Source organism: Rhinolophus sinicus, linkage group LG17, assembly GCF_036562045.2.
Source record: "Rhinolophus sinicus isolate RSC01 linkage group LG17, ASM3656204v1, whole genome shotgun sequence".
Taxonomy (NCBI): Eukaryota; Metazoa; Chordata; class Mammalia; order Chiroptera; family Rhinolophidae; genus Rhinolophus; species Rhinolophus sinicus.
Genome location: NC_133766.1, coordinates 21,026,368 through 21,042,870, shown reverse-complemented (window position 1 = coordinate 21,042,870; position 16,503 = coordinate 21,026,368). Strand labels below are relative to the sequence as shown.

General features: G+C 37.8%; 1 protein-coding gene across 1 annotated transcript in view; it reads left to right on the top strand.

Annotated features, from left to right (window-relative positions):
• The window catches only part of LOC109458629 (complement receptor type 2), a 144,728-nt gene that overhangs the window by 104,356 nt on the left and 23,869 nt on the right, over window positions 1–16,503 (top strand). Inside the window, exons 34-37 of the mRNA XM_074321982.1 lie at window positions 1,109–1,336; window positions 7,537–7,716; window positions 8,769–8,868; window positions 11,542–11,627. Of these exons, the coding sequence (XP_074178083.1) occupies window positions 1,109–1,336; window positions 7,537–7,716; window positions 8,769–8,868; window positions 11,542–11,627 (594 nt within the window). The remainder of the gene's footprint in view (window positions 1–1,108; window positions 1,337–7,536; window positions 7,717–8,768; window positions 8,869–11,541; window positions 11,628–16,503) is intronic.

Here is a 16,503-nt window from a genome sequence, read left to right as displayed (position 1 = left end):
ACCGATCTATCCAATCTGTCCAATTATTTCTTCACTAAATCAAGCAGGATGTTTTTTCACCTTGTGATCATAATTATTGAAAAATACATGTTTAAAATAGAATTTTTTTCATGTGAATACTTTGCTTTAAAATTATTGGATGTCTTGTACTGATTAATATAATGTAACTTGATAATTAGATCTTTCACATTTGGAAGTCACCTATTTGAAAATCTTAACTTTCCTAAAATATAGTTAAGAAGCATCAAATAAAGAAAAAAATATTCTCATGAACCCAAAGATATGCCTGAAATTGCTTACTAGAGTGTAAGCATTGGTTAAGCTATTCCATTCTGTAGTTAGTTTATTCACAATTCTTTCAAGCTACAGTATCTCCTTTCCAAATACAGACCACATTAGAAAGGTAAAGGAGCTTCTCCAATAGATAAACTCAAAAGAAGAAATGTGTGTTTCTTCAATGATGAAAAAAAAAACACCTGTAAAAACTATTAAGTATCTCAAAAGTCATGCCTTTCGGAGGCTTTTGGAGCACGCATAGGAGTATGGAAGATGTTTCATTTCATTGTGGCAGCGTTACTGTCATCATTCATTTTGCTTTTGAAAACAGCCTTAGGTCACCAAGAAAAGATTAAATCACTGATAGAGAAACAGTAAATATATAATATATTCTGAAAGGTTTTTCTAGGATGAAGATCCTTGGTGTTAAAAGACTTTGTGCTTAAGATAGTACTTGAGATACCATAGGTTCTTGTTGAATTAATGGATGATTTTCTTATTAAATTGATGATTTTCTCATTAATGGAGTTAAGAAGATTTTTGTTTATTTTAAAGAAATAAGATCTCAATTATACAAAAGCCTTAACTCTGTGAAGAGTTCAGGATGCTTAACTTCCTTTTGGACTTTCGTAATAAATCTTGATTTAGGTATAATTTCATTTACCTGTGTCATTGCAGAGGCCTAATGTATTTATTTTATGGCTTATACTCTCCCCATGAGTTTAATTTTTCTTTAGTTGGCAACACAGTCACAGCATCCCATAATCGTAGAATCAACTCAGATTAAAATGTAAACATTTTAGTGTAATTTATGGTTCTTGTCTCTTTCTAGAAATCTTTTGTCCAAATCCGCCGGCTATCCTTAATGGGAACCACACAGGAACTTCCCTGGGAGACATTCCCCATGGGAAAGAAATTACTTACACGTGTGACTCCCACCCAGGCAGAGGGATGACCTTCAACCTCATTGGGGAGAGCACCATCCGCTGCACGAGTGACAGTCAAGGAAACGGGATTTGGAGCGGCCCTGCCCCTCGCTGTGAACTTTCTGTTCCTGTTGGTCAGTACCCAACTCCATATACCCTAAATGGGTTCAGAACATCTGGACCAGATCCTTCATATTTCTATTATAAGATTATGGCATTTGCTTGTGGCTTTAACTTGTCATAAGTGCAAATGTCAAAATTACATGCCATACCTAAAACTGATGTTTCCAGCAGTACTAAGCTGTGTTTGATAGGTAAGATTCTAATAACTCATGCTGGTGGAGTGGTAAGGAGAGTAGGGTTAGAGGAGTGAGGGGAAGGGTGGAGGGAAGGCAGTAAACACAAATTGTGTAAATCAGGAAGAAAAATGTGTTCATTGGAGAGGTCATGAAAACAACTGCCTATGAACACTGACCAATATCAGGATAATTGATACACACTCCACAACTTCATGGGATGCAAAGGATAAAAGTGGCAATATGGATATTATTTAGCTAAGGCTTTAGTTAGTTTTATTCTGAATAAGCTAAGTAACCAAGAGGATTCACTTTACCATTGTAGCTAGAAACCTCAACTCAAAGTGGACCTTTTGTCATCCTGCCTCTGGATCCCACCTTAATCTTTGCCCTTGAATTTCTCCATGCTGGGAGTGAGAAGAAGCAAGGAAAGATCAGCTCAAAGAAAAGAGTACAAAAGGGAGTAGGATATTTCTTCCTAATAACTGGAGAGAGAAGGTTGCCTGGTTCTTGAGGGCTGACTTTAGGCCTTCCTAATAATGGAAGCTGGAGAAGACTGGTGGTGGGTGGCACCAGTCTGGAACACTGTATCGTCCTCGGAGGGTCCTGAGAGAAAAGAGCAATCCAATGAGAAAAGGCTACACATGAACAAAGGCACTGAACCTTTCTTTGCTATTCTTCACCCTCCAACTAGGTAGTATATATCAGAATGCAGTGAGATTCTTTTAACACAGATACCAAGACCCTCAGCCAGGTTAAATGAATGGTCACACAGAAGCCATCTCCTCCAAAGAAGAGATAGTTGAGTTCAGATTCTATTTCAAAGTATGCAGCACACAATATACCCTCTCATAAAGAAGGTACAGCTTCTTAGAGGATGATGCTTGATGGTTTAGTCCATTTCGTCATTGTTCTTAAGTGTCTGGCTTAGCATCAGAACAAGAAGAGTGGTTATAGTTTCCTAGGGCTGCCATAACCACAACCTAGGTGGCTTAAAACAACAGATATTTATTTTCTCACAGATCAAGGGCTAGATGTCAAAAATCAAGGTTGTGGCAGGGCCCCAATCCTCTATCGCTCTAGGGAGAATCCTTCTTTGCCTCTTCCAGCTTCTGGTGGCCCCTCACATTCCTTGGCCTGTGGACACACCATTCCAATCCCTGACCCTGTCTTCACATGGCTTTCTCCTCTGTATTTCTTTGTCTCAACCCCCATTTCCTTTCTTTTATAAGGATATCTCCAGTCACTGGATTCAGGGTCCACCCTGGTTATCTAGGATGATCTCATCTCAAGATGTTACCTTAATTACATCTGAAAAAAAAACAAACATATTCCAATTGAGTTCCCATTCTGAGGTTCTGGATGATGGATGTGTCTTTTTAAATATTTTAAAACTTAAATGTACAGGGCTGACATTGTTAATAAAATTATATAGGTGTCAAGGATGCAATTCTATAATACATCATTTGTATATTGCACTGTGTGTTCACCACCCAAAGTCAAATCTCCTTCTGTCATCATATATTTGACCCCCTTGACCCTTTTACATCTCCCGCCTCCCCTCTTTCCCTTTGGTAACCACAATACTGTTGTCTGTATCTATAAGTTTTGTTTGTCTTGTTTATTTGTTTCAGTTTTATCTCCTACTAATGAGTGAAATCATGGTTCTTGACTTTTTCCATCTGACTTACTTCGCTTAGCATGATACTCTCAAGATCCATCCCTGTTGTTGCAAACGGCAGTATTTCACCTTTCTTATGGCTGAGTAATATTCCATTGTGTATATGTACCACCTCTTTTTTATCCAATCATCTATTGAAGGCCACTTTGGTTGTTTCCGTGTCTTGGTCACAGTGAATAATGCTGCAGTGAAGATAGGGGTATGCATATCTTTACAGATAAATATTTTTAAATTTTGGGGTAGATACCCAGAAGAGGAATTGCTAGGTTATATGGTAATTCTATTCTTAATTTTTTGAGGAAACTCAATACTGTTTTCCGTAGCGGCTGCACCAATTTACATTCCTACCTATAGTGTATGAGGGTTCCTTTTCCCCCACAGCCTCTCCAACACTTGTTATTACTTGTCTTGTTGATGATAGCCATTCTGACAGGTGTGAGGTGGTATCTCATTGTGGTTTTGCTTCGTATTTACCTAATAACTAGTGAACTTGAGCATTCTTTTCATATATCTGTTGGCCCGTTGTATGCCTTGGGACAAGTGTCTGTTCAATTTATCTGCCTATTTATCTTAAGTTGGATTGTTTGGTGTTTTGTTGTTGAGTTGTATGAGTTTTTTATGTATTTTGGATAGTAACCTCTAATGGCAGGTGTTATTTTCAAATACCTTCTCCCATTTAGTTGGTTGCCTCTTTGTTTTGTTGACAGTTTCTTTTGTTGTGCAAAAGCTTTTTAGTTTGATATAGTCTCATTCATTTATTTTTGCTTTTGCTTCCCTTGCATTTGGAGTCAAATTCATAAAATCCTCTCTGAACCCAAAGGTTCATAAGTTTAGTACCTATGTTTTCTTCTATGCAATTTATTGTTTCAGGTCTTATGTTTAGGTCTTCGATCCATTTTGAATTAACTTTGGGGTCCCATTTGTCCTTTGTTAAGTTTATTCCTAGGTATTTTATTCTTTTTGTTGCAGTTGCAAAAGGAATTTTTTTTCATTTCTTTTTCTGAAATTTCATTGTTAGTATATAGGAACACAATAAATTTTTGTACATTGTTTTTGTTTCCTGCAACTTTACTACATTGGTTTATTGTTTCTAGTAGTTTTGTTTTTGGTGGAGTCTTTACAGTTTTGTATATAATCATGTCATCTGCAAAAAGTGCCAATTTAACTTCTTCATTCCTAAATTGGATGCCTTTTATTTCTTTCTCTTGCCTGGTTGCTCTGGCTAGGACTTCCAATGCTACCAGAGGGTGTCAAAAAAATTTATACTAGTGGACACTTTGGTCAACTATAATGATGAGTGGGAAAAAGAAAGAGGAGGACATGCTAGAGAGGGGCCAATTAATTTATTTAGCAATATCTAATCAACTTATTTAGCAATATGCAATAGCAAAAGACAAAGGCAATTAATAGAATATTCTAATGACAGAAAGTAAAGGCAATAAGACTACACTATATGCATTGATAACAATGTCATGTCAAAGGAATATACATACAAGTTTAAGAGATCCCAACATATGTTTACACAAATTATCACTATTTATGTTGTGAGTTTACTTCCAATAGTTGCATTAGCTATTGTTTTCTTCTCTTTTTGAAAAATTTTTAACCCTTTAAATTTTATGTTATATTTAAGAATGTAATACCATCTTCTGAATAAGGGTTGCAATTTCCTGCTTCTGTCTGTCTGTCATTTTACTCATAGCTTTGTACCTTTTGGTCTTTTTGTTTCAGGTAGAATAACACCCTTCAGTATTTCCCATAATGCTGGTCTTGCTGTGGGAAATTACCTCAGCTTCTATATGAAAAAGTCTTTATTTCTTCTTCATTTCTAAAGGATAACTGCTGGACATATTATTTTTGGCTGGTAATTTCTCTTTCAATACTTTGAATATTTGATTCCACTCCTTCCTAGGTTGCAGTTTCCGGTGGGGTAGTACCCTGTAATGGGATTTCCTTTATAGGTACCATTTTCTTTTTCCTGGCTGCCTTGAGAATTCTTTCTTTGTCATTAACTTTTTACAGTTTGAATATAATGTGCCTTGGACATGGCCTTTTTGGATGCAGATAATTAGGTGTTCTGTTTGCTTCATGGAGTCGAGGATCGAGTTCTTTCCAAAGGTTTGGGAGATTCTCGTTGACTATTTATTTGAATAGGTTCTCTCTCCCTTCTCCCTCTGTTCTCCTTTTGGTATACCCATTATTCTTATATGGCTCTTTTTGATGGAGTCAGATAGTTCTGGTAGAGTTCTTTTCTTTCTTTCTTTCTTTCTCTCTCTCTCTTTCTTTTTTCCCTTAAGTCTTTCTCTTCTTCCATCTGTGTCATTTCTAAATTTCTATCTGCAATATCACAATTCTTTCCTCCATCTGGTCAGCTCTATTTCCTAAGCTCACCAAGTCATTCTTCATCCTTTATTAAGTTCTTAGCTCCAAAATTTCTATTTGGTTCTTTTTTAAAGTTTCAATCTCTTTAGTACAGCACACTTTTTGTTTATTGATTTTATTCTTGAGTTCATTAAACTGCCTATCTGAGTTTTCTTGCATCTCATTCGGTTTTTCTCAGAACTGCAATCTTGAATTCTGTCATTTAAATCACATATTTCCATGTTTTTATGTTTAATTTTTGAGCTGCCTTATTACCTTGTTGCTCATCATATTTGAGGAATTATCTCTCTTCCTAGGCATTTGTGAGAATGAACTCTCTGATTTTCTTTTCTTTTTTTCCTTTTTTTTTTTTTGGTGTGTGTGTGTGTGTGTGTGTGTGTGTGTGTGTGTGTGTGTGTGTGTGTGTGATTCTTTAGCAGGTTGATAAGAAGGGGTCTTTTGTTTGCCAGTAGGTGGTGCTGGGGCACAAGTGTTTTATTTCTCCCTTGCACTGCTCAGGCTCCTGGGATCACTGCTGCACGTGGAAAATGCTTTGTATTCCCTGAGGAGATGGGATTCTCCTCTGTGACCAGGTTGCCTCAGTCTCAGGGCACCTCCCTTGTGTGGGGAATGTTGTAGGTGAAGGGGTTCCAAGCCTGTGAAATTTCAGCACTGACCCCCTGCAAGCAGATGCAGTGCTGTACTGCCCGAGGTGTCCCAGGGGCCCCCTCTGGGATCAGCCACCATGGGTGGGGATGGAGTAGCGTGGGAGAGGTCACTTGTGGGTTTGTGGCTTTGTCCTCCCAGCCATGGCGACTACCAGACCTCAGCTGCTTCACCTCTGTATCTCTACCTTTGTCACTGGTATGAGCTGCAGCTTGCATCTGCCCCTCAGAAACTCTCTCCAGTTTTCAAGGCTGTAGATATTCTGCTGTGTAACCCAACACTCACTGCTACAGCTTCTGGATCCTGCTGCTAGCTCTGGGACAGTGCGGGGAAAGAGAGCTGTGGGAGGGTGGGAGGAGGAGGCCAGGCTCTGTGGCTTTGCTCTCAATCTGCCAATGATGGCTTATGGACCACAGCTGCCACACCTCTGTCTTCCGTCTCTGCCCCAGGCACTGGGTTTAGCCGCAGTATATGCTGATCACTTGGGCAGGAATGCTCAGGGCTACAGAAGTATACCCTGCAACCTGAATCCTCCCCTCTCCTACACTTGATCTTAGCCAAAAGGCTGAAAAGTGATATCCTTCCCTGTCTTGAGACCTGCAGTGAGTTCTGGGCTGTGTTTTTGGCACTCATCTCTGCTCTTCTCCCTTCCCTCCTCCCCTGTTTGCTCCCATTCACTGACCTTCTAGTGTTTTGATGTGTGGATCTCTCAGACATGTTTATGTGTTGAGCAGGAAGTCCTTTGTTGAATTATAGCTGTTCACCTTGTTGTAACTTTAAGAGGAGGGGTCAGGGGCGTCCTCTCACGCAGCCCTGCTTCTGACATCACCCTGGATGGATGTATCTTTTGAGATTACATCATTCAACACACGACAAGTGCTTGCTATTTAATGCCAGGGAGGCAGCTTATAGCGGGCACCCTGAGAATGAGGTAGGGAGGAATAAATAGACATAGATGATAAAATATGTCTTGATATACATGAGCACATTAGCACCAATAAATGAGGACATGAAGGTGATACAGGTGCTTAGATACAGGTGCTCTGATAAGAGGCCTAAAGTCAAACTATTAGCTAAATTTCTTGCTTTGGTGAAATAAGAGAAGAAGGCCAGAAAGATGAATAGTCCTCAAGTAGCAAAAATTTCCCAATGTGTAGATACTGTTGGAAAGCACCATCCTAAGGTAACAGCAAGAAGATTAATATATTATCATTCTTAGAAGTCTCTGTTTCTGTAATCCCATAAATCAACTTCATTGGAGAGAAAGAGAAGGGAGCGTGCAAGTCTCATTGCTCACTTTGGTGTTCCTGTGGTTTGGGTCTCTTTACAGGTTACTGTAAAGCCCCAGAACAATTTCCATTTGCCAAGCCTACAATCCAGATGGATGAGTCTGAGTTTCCAATTGGGACATCTTTGGATTACACATGCTCCCCTGGCTATTTTGAGAATATGTTCTCCATCACCTGCTTGGAAAACTTGGTCTGGTCAAGGGCTGAAGATGTCTGCAGACGTGAGTAATGCCTTCTTGGGAGCTGATTCACTTATGTTAAAGCACCTGTGGGATCTGATTTCATTTGTTGTGATTTTGAAGGTGAGACATCTAAGTTTGCCCAAGGTATTTAAATGGAAAGTAGACTTGTAGGTCATCCTTTTTTATTGCCTAAAGTTTCTGCACCTTAACAAGGTATTAATTTCATGGAAAACGTTCTCACAAAACGAACTGGAGGGAAATTTTCCACTCGGGGGGAGGTTACCCTTTGTCATGCAGGGTGTCATGCGGGGTCTCAGCTCCTGCTCCCCACATAAGAACACAGGATATGGTGAGGCCATAAAGGAACACCCACGGAGCCATAGGTAGGGGAGTCATACCACTATATTCTCACTGGCAGCTGGGTTGGAGACACAGGAAGCAGGAGCCACACGATCTGAAACCTGCCATCCACTTCTCTCTGCCAACCAACCTCACTTGCTAACTGCAATCCACTCTTGCTAGCTTAGCCGCCATCTTCTTGCTAGCCCCCATTTGCTGCTAGCGTAGCCACAGCAGTTATATTAGTGGTCAGTGGCTCACTGGTTATATCTGATGGCCAACTAGCCACAGCTGATGGCCATCCACTCACAGTTGATGGCCATTTACTACCTGAGCCAGCACCTTTCCGCGTGAGGCCTGGAAACTGCACTCCTGGCTCTGTTCCCACACCCTTGATGACTAAAAAAGCCATGAAATGAATGGAAAAGGGACACAAAAGAAAATTATGTGGGTCACAGTGAACTGTGGTTGGCTAACTAAGATGAACAGAAATCCCAAATTATGAGGCCCTTGATTTAGGCTGGTAGGAAGAGGAAACAATCCTATTGGGAGATGCAAGGTAGCCCTTTTAAAAGCTAGAGTTCTATAGCTGCTTGATTTTAAGGTTGTATGATGAGTTTCCTCAAAGTGGTCAATTCTGTGGAACAATCAGGAATATATAGGCTGTTCAGTATGCTGCACTCCCATCTCTCTTAAAAATAAATGTAAATTGAACTCGACACCTAGTGCCAAATTCTATTCCTTTCCCATAGGAAAATCATGTGGAACTCCACCAGAACCTTTCAATGGCGCGGTGCACATAAACACAGATACCCAGTTTGGATCAAGAGTTAATTATTCTTGCAATGAAGGGTGAGTTGGGAGCACTCTCTCTGGAATATGAGTTCTGGAACAGCAATGTCAATCTCTGACCCACTCTTAGATAGGCAAATTAAAAAACTTCCACCTGTACTTTAAAAAATGAGCAATAAAATTTCTGGGTAAAGATAAAAATATGACCAAATGATTCTAAAAAAAAAGAAAGAAACAATCTGTATCTGTATTATAAACTAAGGGAGGGCACCATGTTTCTGCCAAAAATAGTACATGTGAAACCTAGTAAGATATCCACCGGATAAAAAGGGCCAGCCTGCCAAGTAAGTAAAAGGGAAAATGCTAGTTGAACCATGCAAACATCTTTAAATGAGATCAGTGAGTACAATAGCTGAGTTGGAGGATGCTGAAGCAGGGGCTGGGAGGGTAACTCTTATATGTAACAGCAGTTTTCAGACATGTAAGCATTAAAGTGCACACAGAGAGGGGACACTAGTGGAGTTCTTGCCTTTTTATATGAAAATATACATGAAACCCAGATGTTAATTGGGCTGAATTACCTTAAAAGGGAGAGCTTGTGAAAGTCAACAAAAGCACTGATGCCACGGCTGTGTAGATTCCCACCTGCCCTCACCACCTCAACTATGAGTTCTCATACTTTTTAGCTTCATCAGTCCTTTATGACTATAGCTCCTGTCAATATAAAGACACCATCAACAGAGTGTAAAAACAATGCACAGAATAGGAGCAAATATATAGCAAATCATTTATCTACTGCAGCACATTAGTGTCTTACATTACCTGCAAAACTATTCACTGTTTTACAGCCGTACATACACTGGAAGCTACTTCACATTGTTACGCCAGCTCTCTAGCTTAGTCATAGTGAGCAGGTTAACAGCAACCTTTACAAGGTCAAAAGTCAGAGGACATCCATGATTCTGATCTCTGATGACAATTTTTAAATGCATGACAGGAGACAGGCAGAAGGAAACACACATGTAATGGAAAGATTATTATCTTCTTTCCTTACTCTAGTGCAGGGGTGTCCAAACTTTTTTCAACGGTTTTTACCAAGGGCCATATGCAGTAAAATACACAAACAGCCGGGCCACTCACTCGAGGTGAAGTGCGTATTGCTTCACCTGGTTTATTTAAGTAAACTAAATATATTTTTGGAATTCGCTGCGGGCCAATTAAAAATGGATTGCGGGCCGCAGTTGGCCCGCGGGCCGCAGTTTGGACACCCCTGCTCTAGTGGTTCTCAGATTGTTTGCAGAAATTTTGAAGATTAAATGTTTGTTGGAATACTTGAAATGATTTTACAACATAGCCCATAAAAAATAATTAACAATAAGTAAAATTCAATCATTACCTAAATATGAAAGTGACCCAATATGTCTGCAAAAATATTCACTGTCATTGCTATACCCACATGGTTGCTGTCATCTTTATGGCTCTGTTTTGGGAAGAGATGATGTATCAGTTAAGATTAGATTCAGCTGTAAAGGACAGTAAAAGACAAAATAACAGGAGCTTAAACAAGAGAGTAGTTTCCTTCTCAGGTTAAAAACCATGGGAAGTCTAGGGCTTATTGGGTGGCTCCAAGGTCCACAGAAACCTGGGATCTTTCTATCTGAGACTCCATGTCACCTCATGGTCCAAACTGCAGCCAGCAAGAAGAATGGAAGAAGGGAACGCTCATCCATTTAAAGATGCTTTCCAGACACACAGACATCCTTGGAGCCAGAGAGTAGTCACATAACTAACTACGTCCAGCTGTAAGGAAAGCTGAGCACTGAAGCCTTTATTGAAAGTGGCCATTGGCACAGGGGAAAATACTAATGAAATTGGATAGTGGAGATACCAATAGTCTCTGCCACAAGTGGTTACTGCTCTGATGACATGTCTTAAGTAACCAGAAAAACAAGTTCTTAGTTGGTCCACTACCGTAACTTCCTCACTGTTACATGACATTGCGGTATGCACCTGCCTTTCTTTTACTTAATCTACGTTTGCCCTGCTGTACACTGGAACACTTGACTAGGTTAGCTGAGCCTCCTTTGTGACAAAGTCTTGCAGTAGCAATATAGACATAATAAATAAAAAATAAATCATGATGAAATGTTCTAAATTTTGTGGCCTACTCTGAAGGATTTTATGGCTCAGTGGATGAGTACCCCTGCCTTTCACATTTAAAGTGTGAAGATGATTAGCTGTTTCCTCTGGCCTTCATTTACTGAATCTTGAGAGTAAAGCCCTCATTCTTTCCTTCAATAAACTAATATTAATTGAGCACCCCGAGCTTAAAACTCTCTCAGCCAGGGCTAGAAGTTGCACATATTTCCATAGGACATCTCTCCTGCCAATCAAGGAACTCATAATTTCCTGGATGGAAGTACATATGGAAAAAATAACTCTGTGAGGTTCCCTAAAGTCAAGTACAAAAATGTGCCATTATGAATGAGAGAATTATTGCATTGAGTCGTGAGGGACTAGGAATGAAGATGGATTAACGAGGGGGGAATTTAAGCTTGTTCCTAAGAGTAAAGGGCTAATTTTCAGATGGAGATGGGGTTTCTTCCTTGAGTTCGCCCATGTTTTAATCTGTCCTGTAATTTGTAACATCCCCCTGCTATTATTTTCTCTTGGTGACTTAAGTTGGAAATATGTGTGGAGTATAATCATTTTTCATTCTTTGGTTCTATGTAGGTATCGACTCATTGGCTCCCCATCTGCTGCTTGTTTTCTCTTAGGCAATAATGTTGCTTGGGACAAGGAGGCACCTATTTGTGAGAGTAAGTGGAAATATCTGTGAGAGTAAGTGGAAATATTTGTGAGAGTAAGTGGAAATATTTTTTTCCCTAGTTCCCTCTATTTGATCCCAGTTTGCCCCTGTAGTTACACAGAAGAAACCTAATCCTTTTTGCACAGAGTAGTCTCTCAAATATTTGAAAATCGGAGGCATGTGCTGCATGGTTCTCCTGTTTTTGTTCTGTTTTTCTGATTTTGGGAAGTAATTTATCTGAATGTGTGAAATTGAACTCAGGTAACTTTCCCAATTTGATAGTGAACTCTTCCCTGCATAAATATCATTCTCCTAGTGGGTGACTTTAAAAGACATTAGAAAAATTACACCTGTCTCTGCCACGTCTGCCACCTCTTAATAGCACATGACAATCCCAGGAAGTAGATAACTCCCTTATTGTTCTTACTCTAAACAGTGAAAGAACAATTTACACTTCTTAACAATTTTACCAGGCCTCTGGTCATTCTGCACGTTATTCCTTCAAAGTCTTCCAGACTGACACCGTAGTTGTATTTGTTCTCGTTTAGCTGACTCCGTCTATTCAATGGGATACTCTAAAGTGAGCCTCCAAAACTTTGAGGAACATGGAAGAGTGACTGATTGCAAATTGATAGAGTGACTGATTGCAAATTGATAGTGTTAAGGCTGTGAAGAAATCAGTATCACATGCAGAACTAATGGCAGTAAAAGTGGGCACAAACTTCTGGAAGGCTAATGAGCAATATACCTTTTGATTGAGCAACTCCATTTCCCAGAATTTATCCCAAGAAAATAAACATGTAATTTCCTCATAATTTTGATCCAAAGCCACTCAATGAAATTATATTTATGATAGTGGAAATTTTCAAGAATTCCACATATGAATGATATCATGCGGTACTTGTCTGATTTATCTCACTTAACACAATGTGCTCAAAGTCCTCTAATGCTATCAAAAATGACAGGTCTTCCTTTCTCATGGCTGAATAGTATTTCATTGTGTTCATGTACCACATTTTCTTTGATGAACACTGGTTGTTTCCATATCTTGGCTATTGTAAATAATGCTACAGTGAATAATTATTATAAATAATTATTGTAAATAATGGGGTGCATATATCTTTTCAAGTTAATGTTTTTATTTCCTTTGCATAAATACTCAAAAGTGGAATTACTGGATCATATGGTGGTTCTATTTTAATTTTTTGAGCTACCTCCATACTGTTTCCCGTAGTGCTGCATCAAGTTACATCCCCAGCAACAGTGCACAAGGGTTCCTTTTTCTCCACATCTTCACTAGCACTTGGTATCTCTTGTATTTTTGATGATAGCCATTCTAACAGGTGTGAGATTATATCTTTCTTTGTGGTTGTAAATTGCATTTCCCTGATGATTAGTGGTGTTGAGCATTTGTTATGTATCTGTTGGCCATTGGATGTTCTCTTTTTAAGAAATGTCTGTTTAGGCAAAATGTCTTTGGCCTTTTTACATCAGATTTTGTTGTTGTTATTGTTGTTATTGTTGTTGAGTTGTATGACTTCTTTACATGTGTTGGATATTAACCCTAATCCAATGTATGGTTTGCAAAATTGCTCTCCTATTCTGTAGGTTTTTTCACTTTGTTAATTGTTTCTTTTCCTGTGCAAAAGCTTTTAAATTTAATGTGATCCCATTTGTTGATCATTGGTTTCGATATTTGTGCTTCTGGTATCATATCCAAAAAGTCATTGCCAAGACCAATGTTGAGGAGCTTCTTTCCTCTGTTTTCTTCTAGGAGTTTTATATTATCTGGTCTTATATTTAAGACTTTGATCCATTTTGTATTAATTTTTTTATGAGTGATGTGAGATATTCAATTTTATTTTTCTGCATGTGTTTCTCCCATTTTCCAAGAAGCATTTGTTGAAGAGACTATCCTTTCCCTATCATGTACTCTTGGCTACTTCATCAAATAATCGTTGACCGTATCAACATTAATTTAATTCTGGTCTCTCTACTCTGTTCCATCGATCTATGTGTTTATTTTTGTGCCAGTATCATACCATTTTTATTACTGTAGCTGTGTAGTATAGTTTGAAATCTGGATGTTTGATACTTCCAACTTTGTTCTTTTTCCTCAGGATATTTTGGCTATTTAAGGTATTTTGTGATTCCATACAAATATTTTAGGATTTTTTTTTTCTGTGAAGAATGCCATTGGTATTTTGATGGAGATTGCATTGAATCTATAGATAGATAGCTTTGGGTAGTATGGACATTTTAACAATATTAATTATTTTGATTCATCAACATAGTATGTCTTTCCATTTGTTTGTGTCTTCTTTGATTTTTTTTTTTTTTCAGCAAAGCCTTGTCATTTTCATTGTATAGATCTTTCACTTTCTTGGTTAAATTTATTCCTGAGTATTTTATTATTTTTGAGGCTCTTGTGAATGGGATAGTTTTCTTTATTTCTTTTCCAGAATTTCCTCTTTATTGTACAGAATTGCAACTGATTTCTGTATGTTGATTTTGTATCCCGCAACTTTACTGAAGTGATTGATTTGTTCTAATAGTCATTTGGTTGCATTTTTGGGATTTTTCTATATACAGAATCATATCACCTGCAAATAATAACAGTTTTTCTTCTCCCTTCCCAATCTGGATGCCCTTTATTTCTTTGTCTTGCTTAATGCTCTGGCTAGCACTTCCCGATTATGTTGGGTAAGAGTGGGCACCCTTGTCTTATTCCTGATCTTAGAGGAAAAGGTTTTCATTATTCTCCATTGAGTATAATGTTAGCTGTGGGTTTGTTGTTTATGGCCTATATTGTGTGTAGGTATGTTCCTTCTATACCCAATCTGCAAAGGGTTTTTGTCATGAAAAGATGTCGTATTTTTTTCAAATGTTTTTTTTTTTCTGCATCTATTGAGATGATCGTGTGAGTTTTATCTTTCATTATTTTAATGTGACATATTACATTTATTGATTTGCATATGTTGAAATATCCTTGCATCCTGGGAATAATTCTACTTGGTTATGGTGTATAATCATTTTTATGTGTACTTGGATTTGGTTTGCTAATATTTTGTTGAGAATTTTTGCATCTATATTTATAAGGGATATTGGTCTACAGTTTTCTTTTCTTCTTAGCTGGCTTTGGAATCAGGGTAATCTAATGCTGACCTTGTAAAATGAGTTTGGAATTATACCCTCATCCTCAATTTTTTAGAAGAGTTTGAGAAGGGTTGGTTTAATTCTTCTTTGAATGCTTGGTAGAATTTACCAGTGAAGCCTGGGGTTTCTCTGTTGGGAGGTTTTTTTACTACTAATTCAATCCGTTTTATTGTTCTGTCAAGATTTTTTATTTCCTTCTGATTAAGTCTTAGTAGGTTGTGTGTTTCTAGAAATCTATCTATTTCTTCTAGGTTATCTAATTTGTTGGCATATAATTGTTCATAATAGTCTCTTATGGTCCTATGTATTTCTGTAGTATTGGTTATAATGTCTTTTTCGTTTCTAATTTATTTTATTTGAGTCATCTCTTTTTCTCGGTCTGGCTTCAGATTACCATTTTTTTTTTATTTTTTTTTTAAGAATCAGCTTTCAGTTTTATTGATCCTTTCTATTGTTTTTCTGATCTCTATTTCATTTACTTCCACTCTAGTCTTTATTGTTTCCTTCCTTCTGGTAACTTTGGGCTTAATTTGTTCTTTTTCTAGTTCTTGGAAGTGTAGTTAGGTTATTTAAGATCTTTCTAATTTCTTAACATATGCATTTACCACTATAAACTTTCCTCTCAGAAATGCTTTTCCTGCATTCCATAAGATTTGATCTGTTGCATTTCCATTTTCATTTGTTTTGAGATACTTTTGTTTCCTTTTTTATTTCTTCTTTGACCCATTGGTTGTTCAGAACTGTCTTGTTTAGTTTCCACATATTTGTAGATTTTCCAGCTTTCCTCTCATTAATATCTAATTTCATACCATTACGGTAAAAAAAAAAAAAGGTATAATTTTAATCTTAAATTTGCTGAGATTTATTATGTGCCCTAACATATAATCTATCCTGGAAAATGTTCCATGTGCACTTGAGAAGAATGTACTCTGCTCCTGGTGGATGGAATGCTCTATATATGTCTGATAAGTCCATTTGTTTTAGAGTATGGTTCAATTTCAACATTTCCCTGTTAATTTTCTCTCTGGATGATCTATCCATTAATGACAATGGGGGTATTGAAGTCCCTACTATTATTGGATTGTTGTCTATTTCTCCTTTTTCATCTGTTAGTATTCGCTCAATATATTTCAATACTCTGTTGTTAGGTGCATATATATATTTATGATTGTTATATCTTCTTGATACATTGATCCTTCTATCATTATAAAACGACCTTCTTTTTCTCTTGTTATTTTTTTTGGTTTGACGTCTGTTTTGTCTAATATAAGGATGGGTATGCCCACTATCTTTTGGTTTCTGCTTACATGCAATATCCTCCCCCATCCCTTCACTTTGAAGCTATATGTGTCTTTAGAGCTGAAATGAGTTTCCTTTAGGCAGCACACAGTTGGGTCTTGTTTTTATACATCCAGCCTCTCTGTGACTTTTGTTGGTGAATTCAATCCATTTATAATAAGAGTGATTTTGGTATGTCAGGATTTTGTACTGCCATGTTATCATTTGCCTTCTGGTTGTTTTGTATCTCCTTTGCTTCTTTTTTCTTCTGTTTCTGTCTATCTTTGTAATGTGGTGGTTTTACACTGTGATTTGCTCAGTCTCCTCCTTTGTTATGTTTCATGACTCTATTCTAGATTTTTGAGTTATGATCACCATGTGGCTTACATAAAACATACATAGTTATAATAGTCTTTTTTATGCTGATAGCAGCTTCTCTTCATTTGCCTATA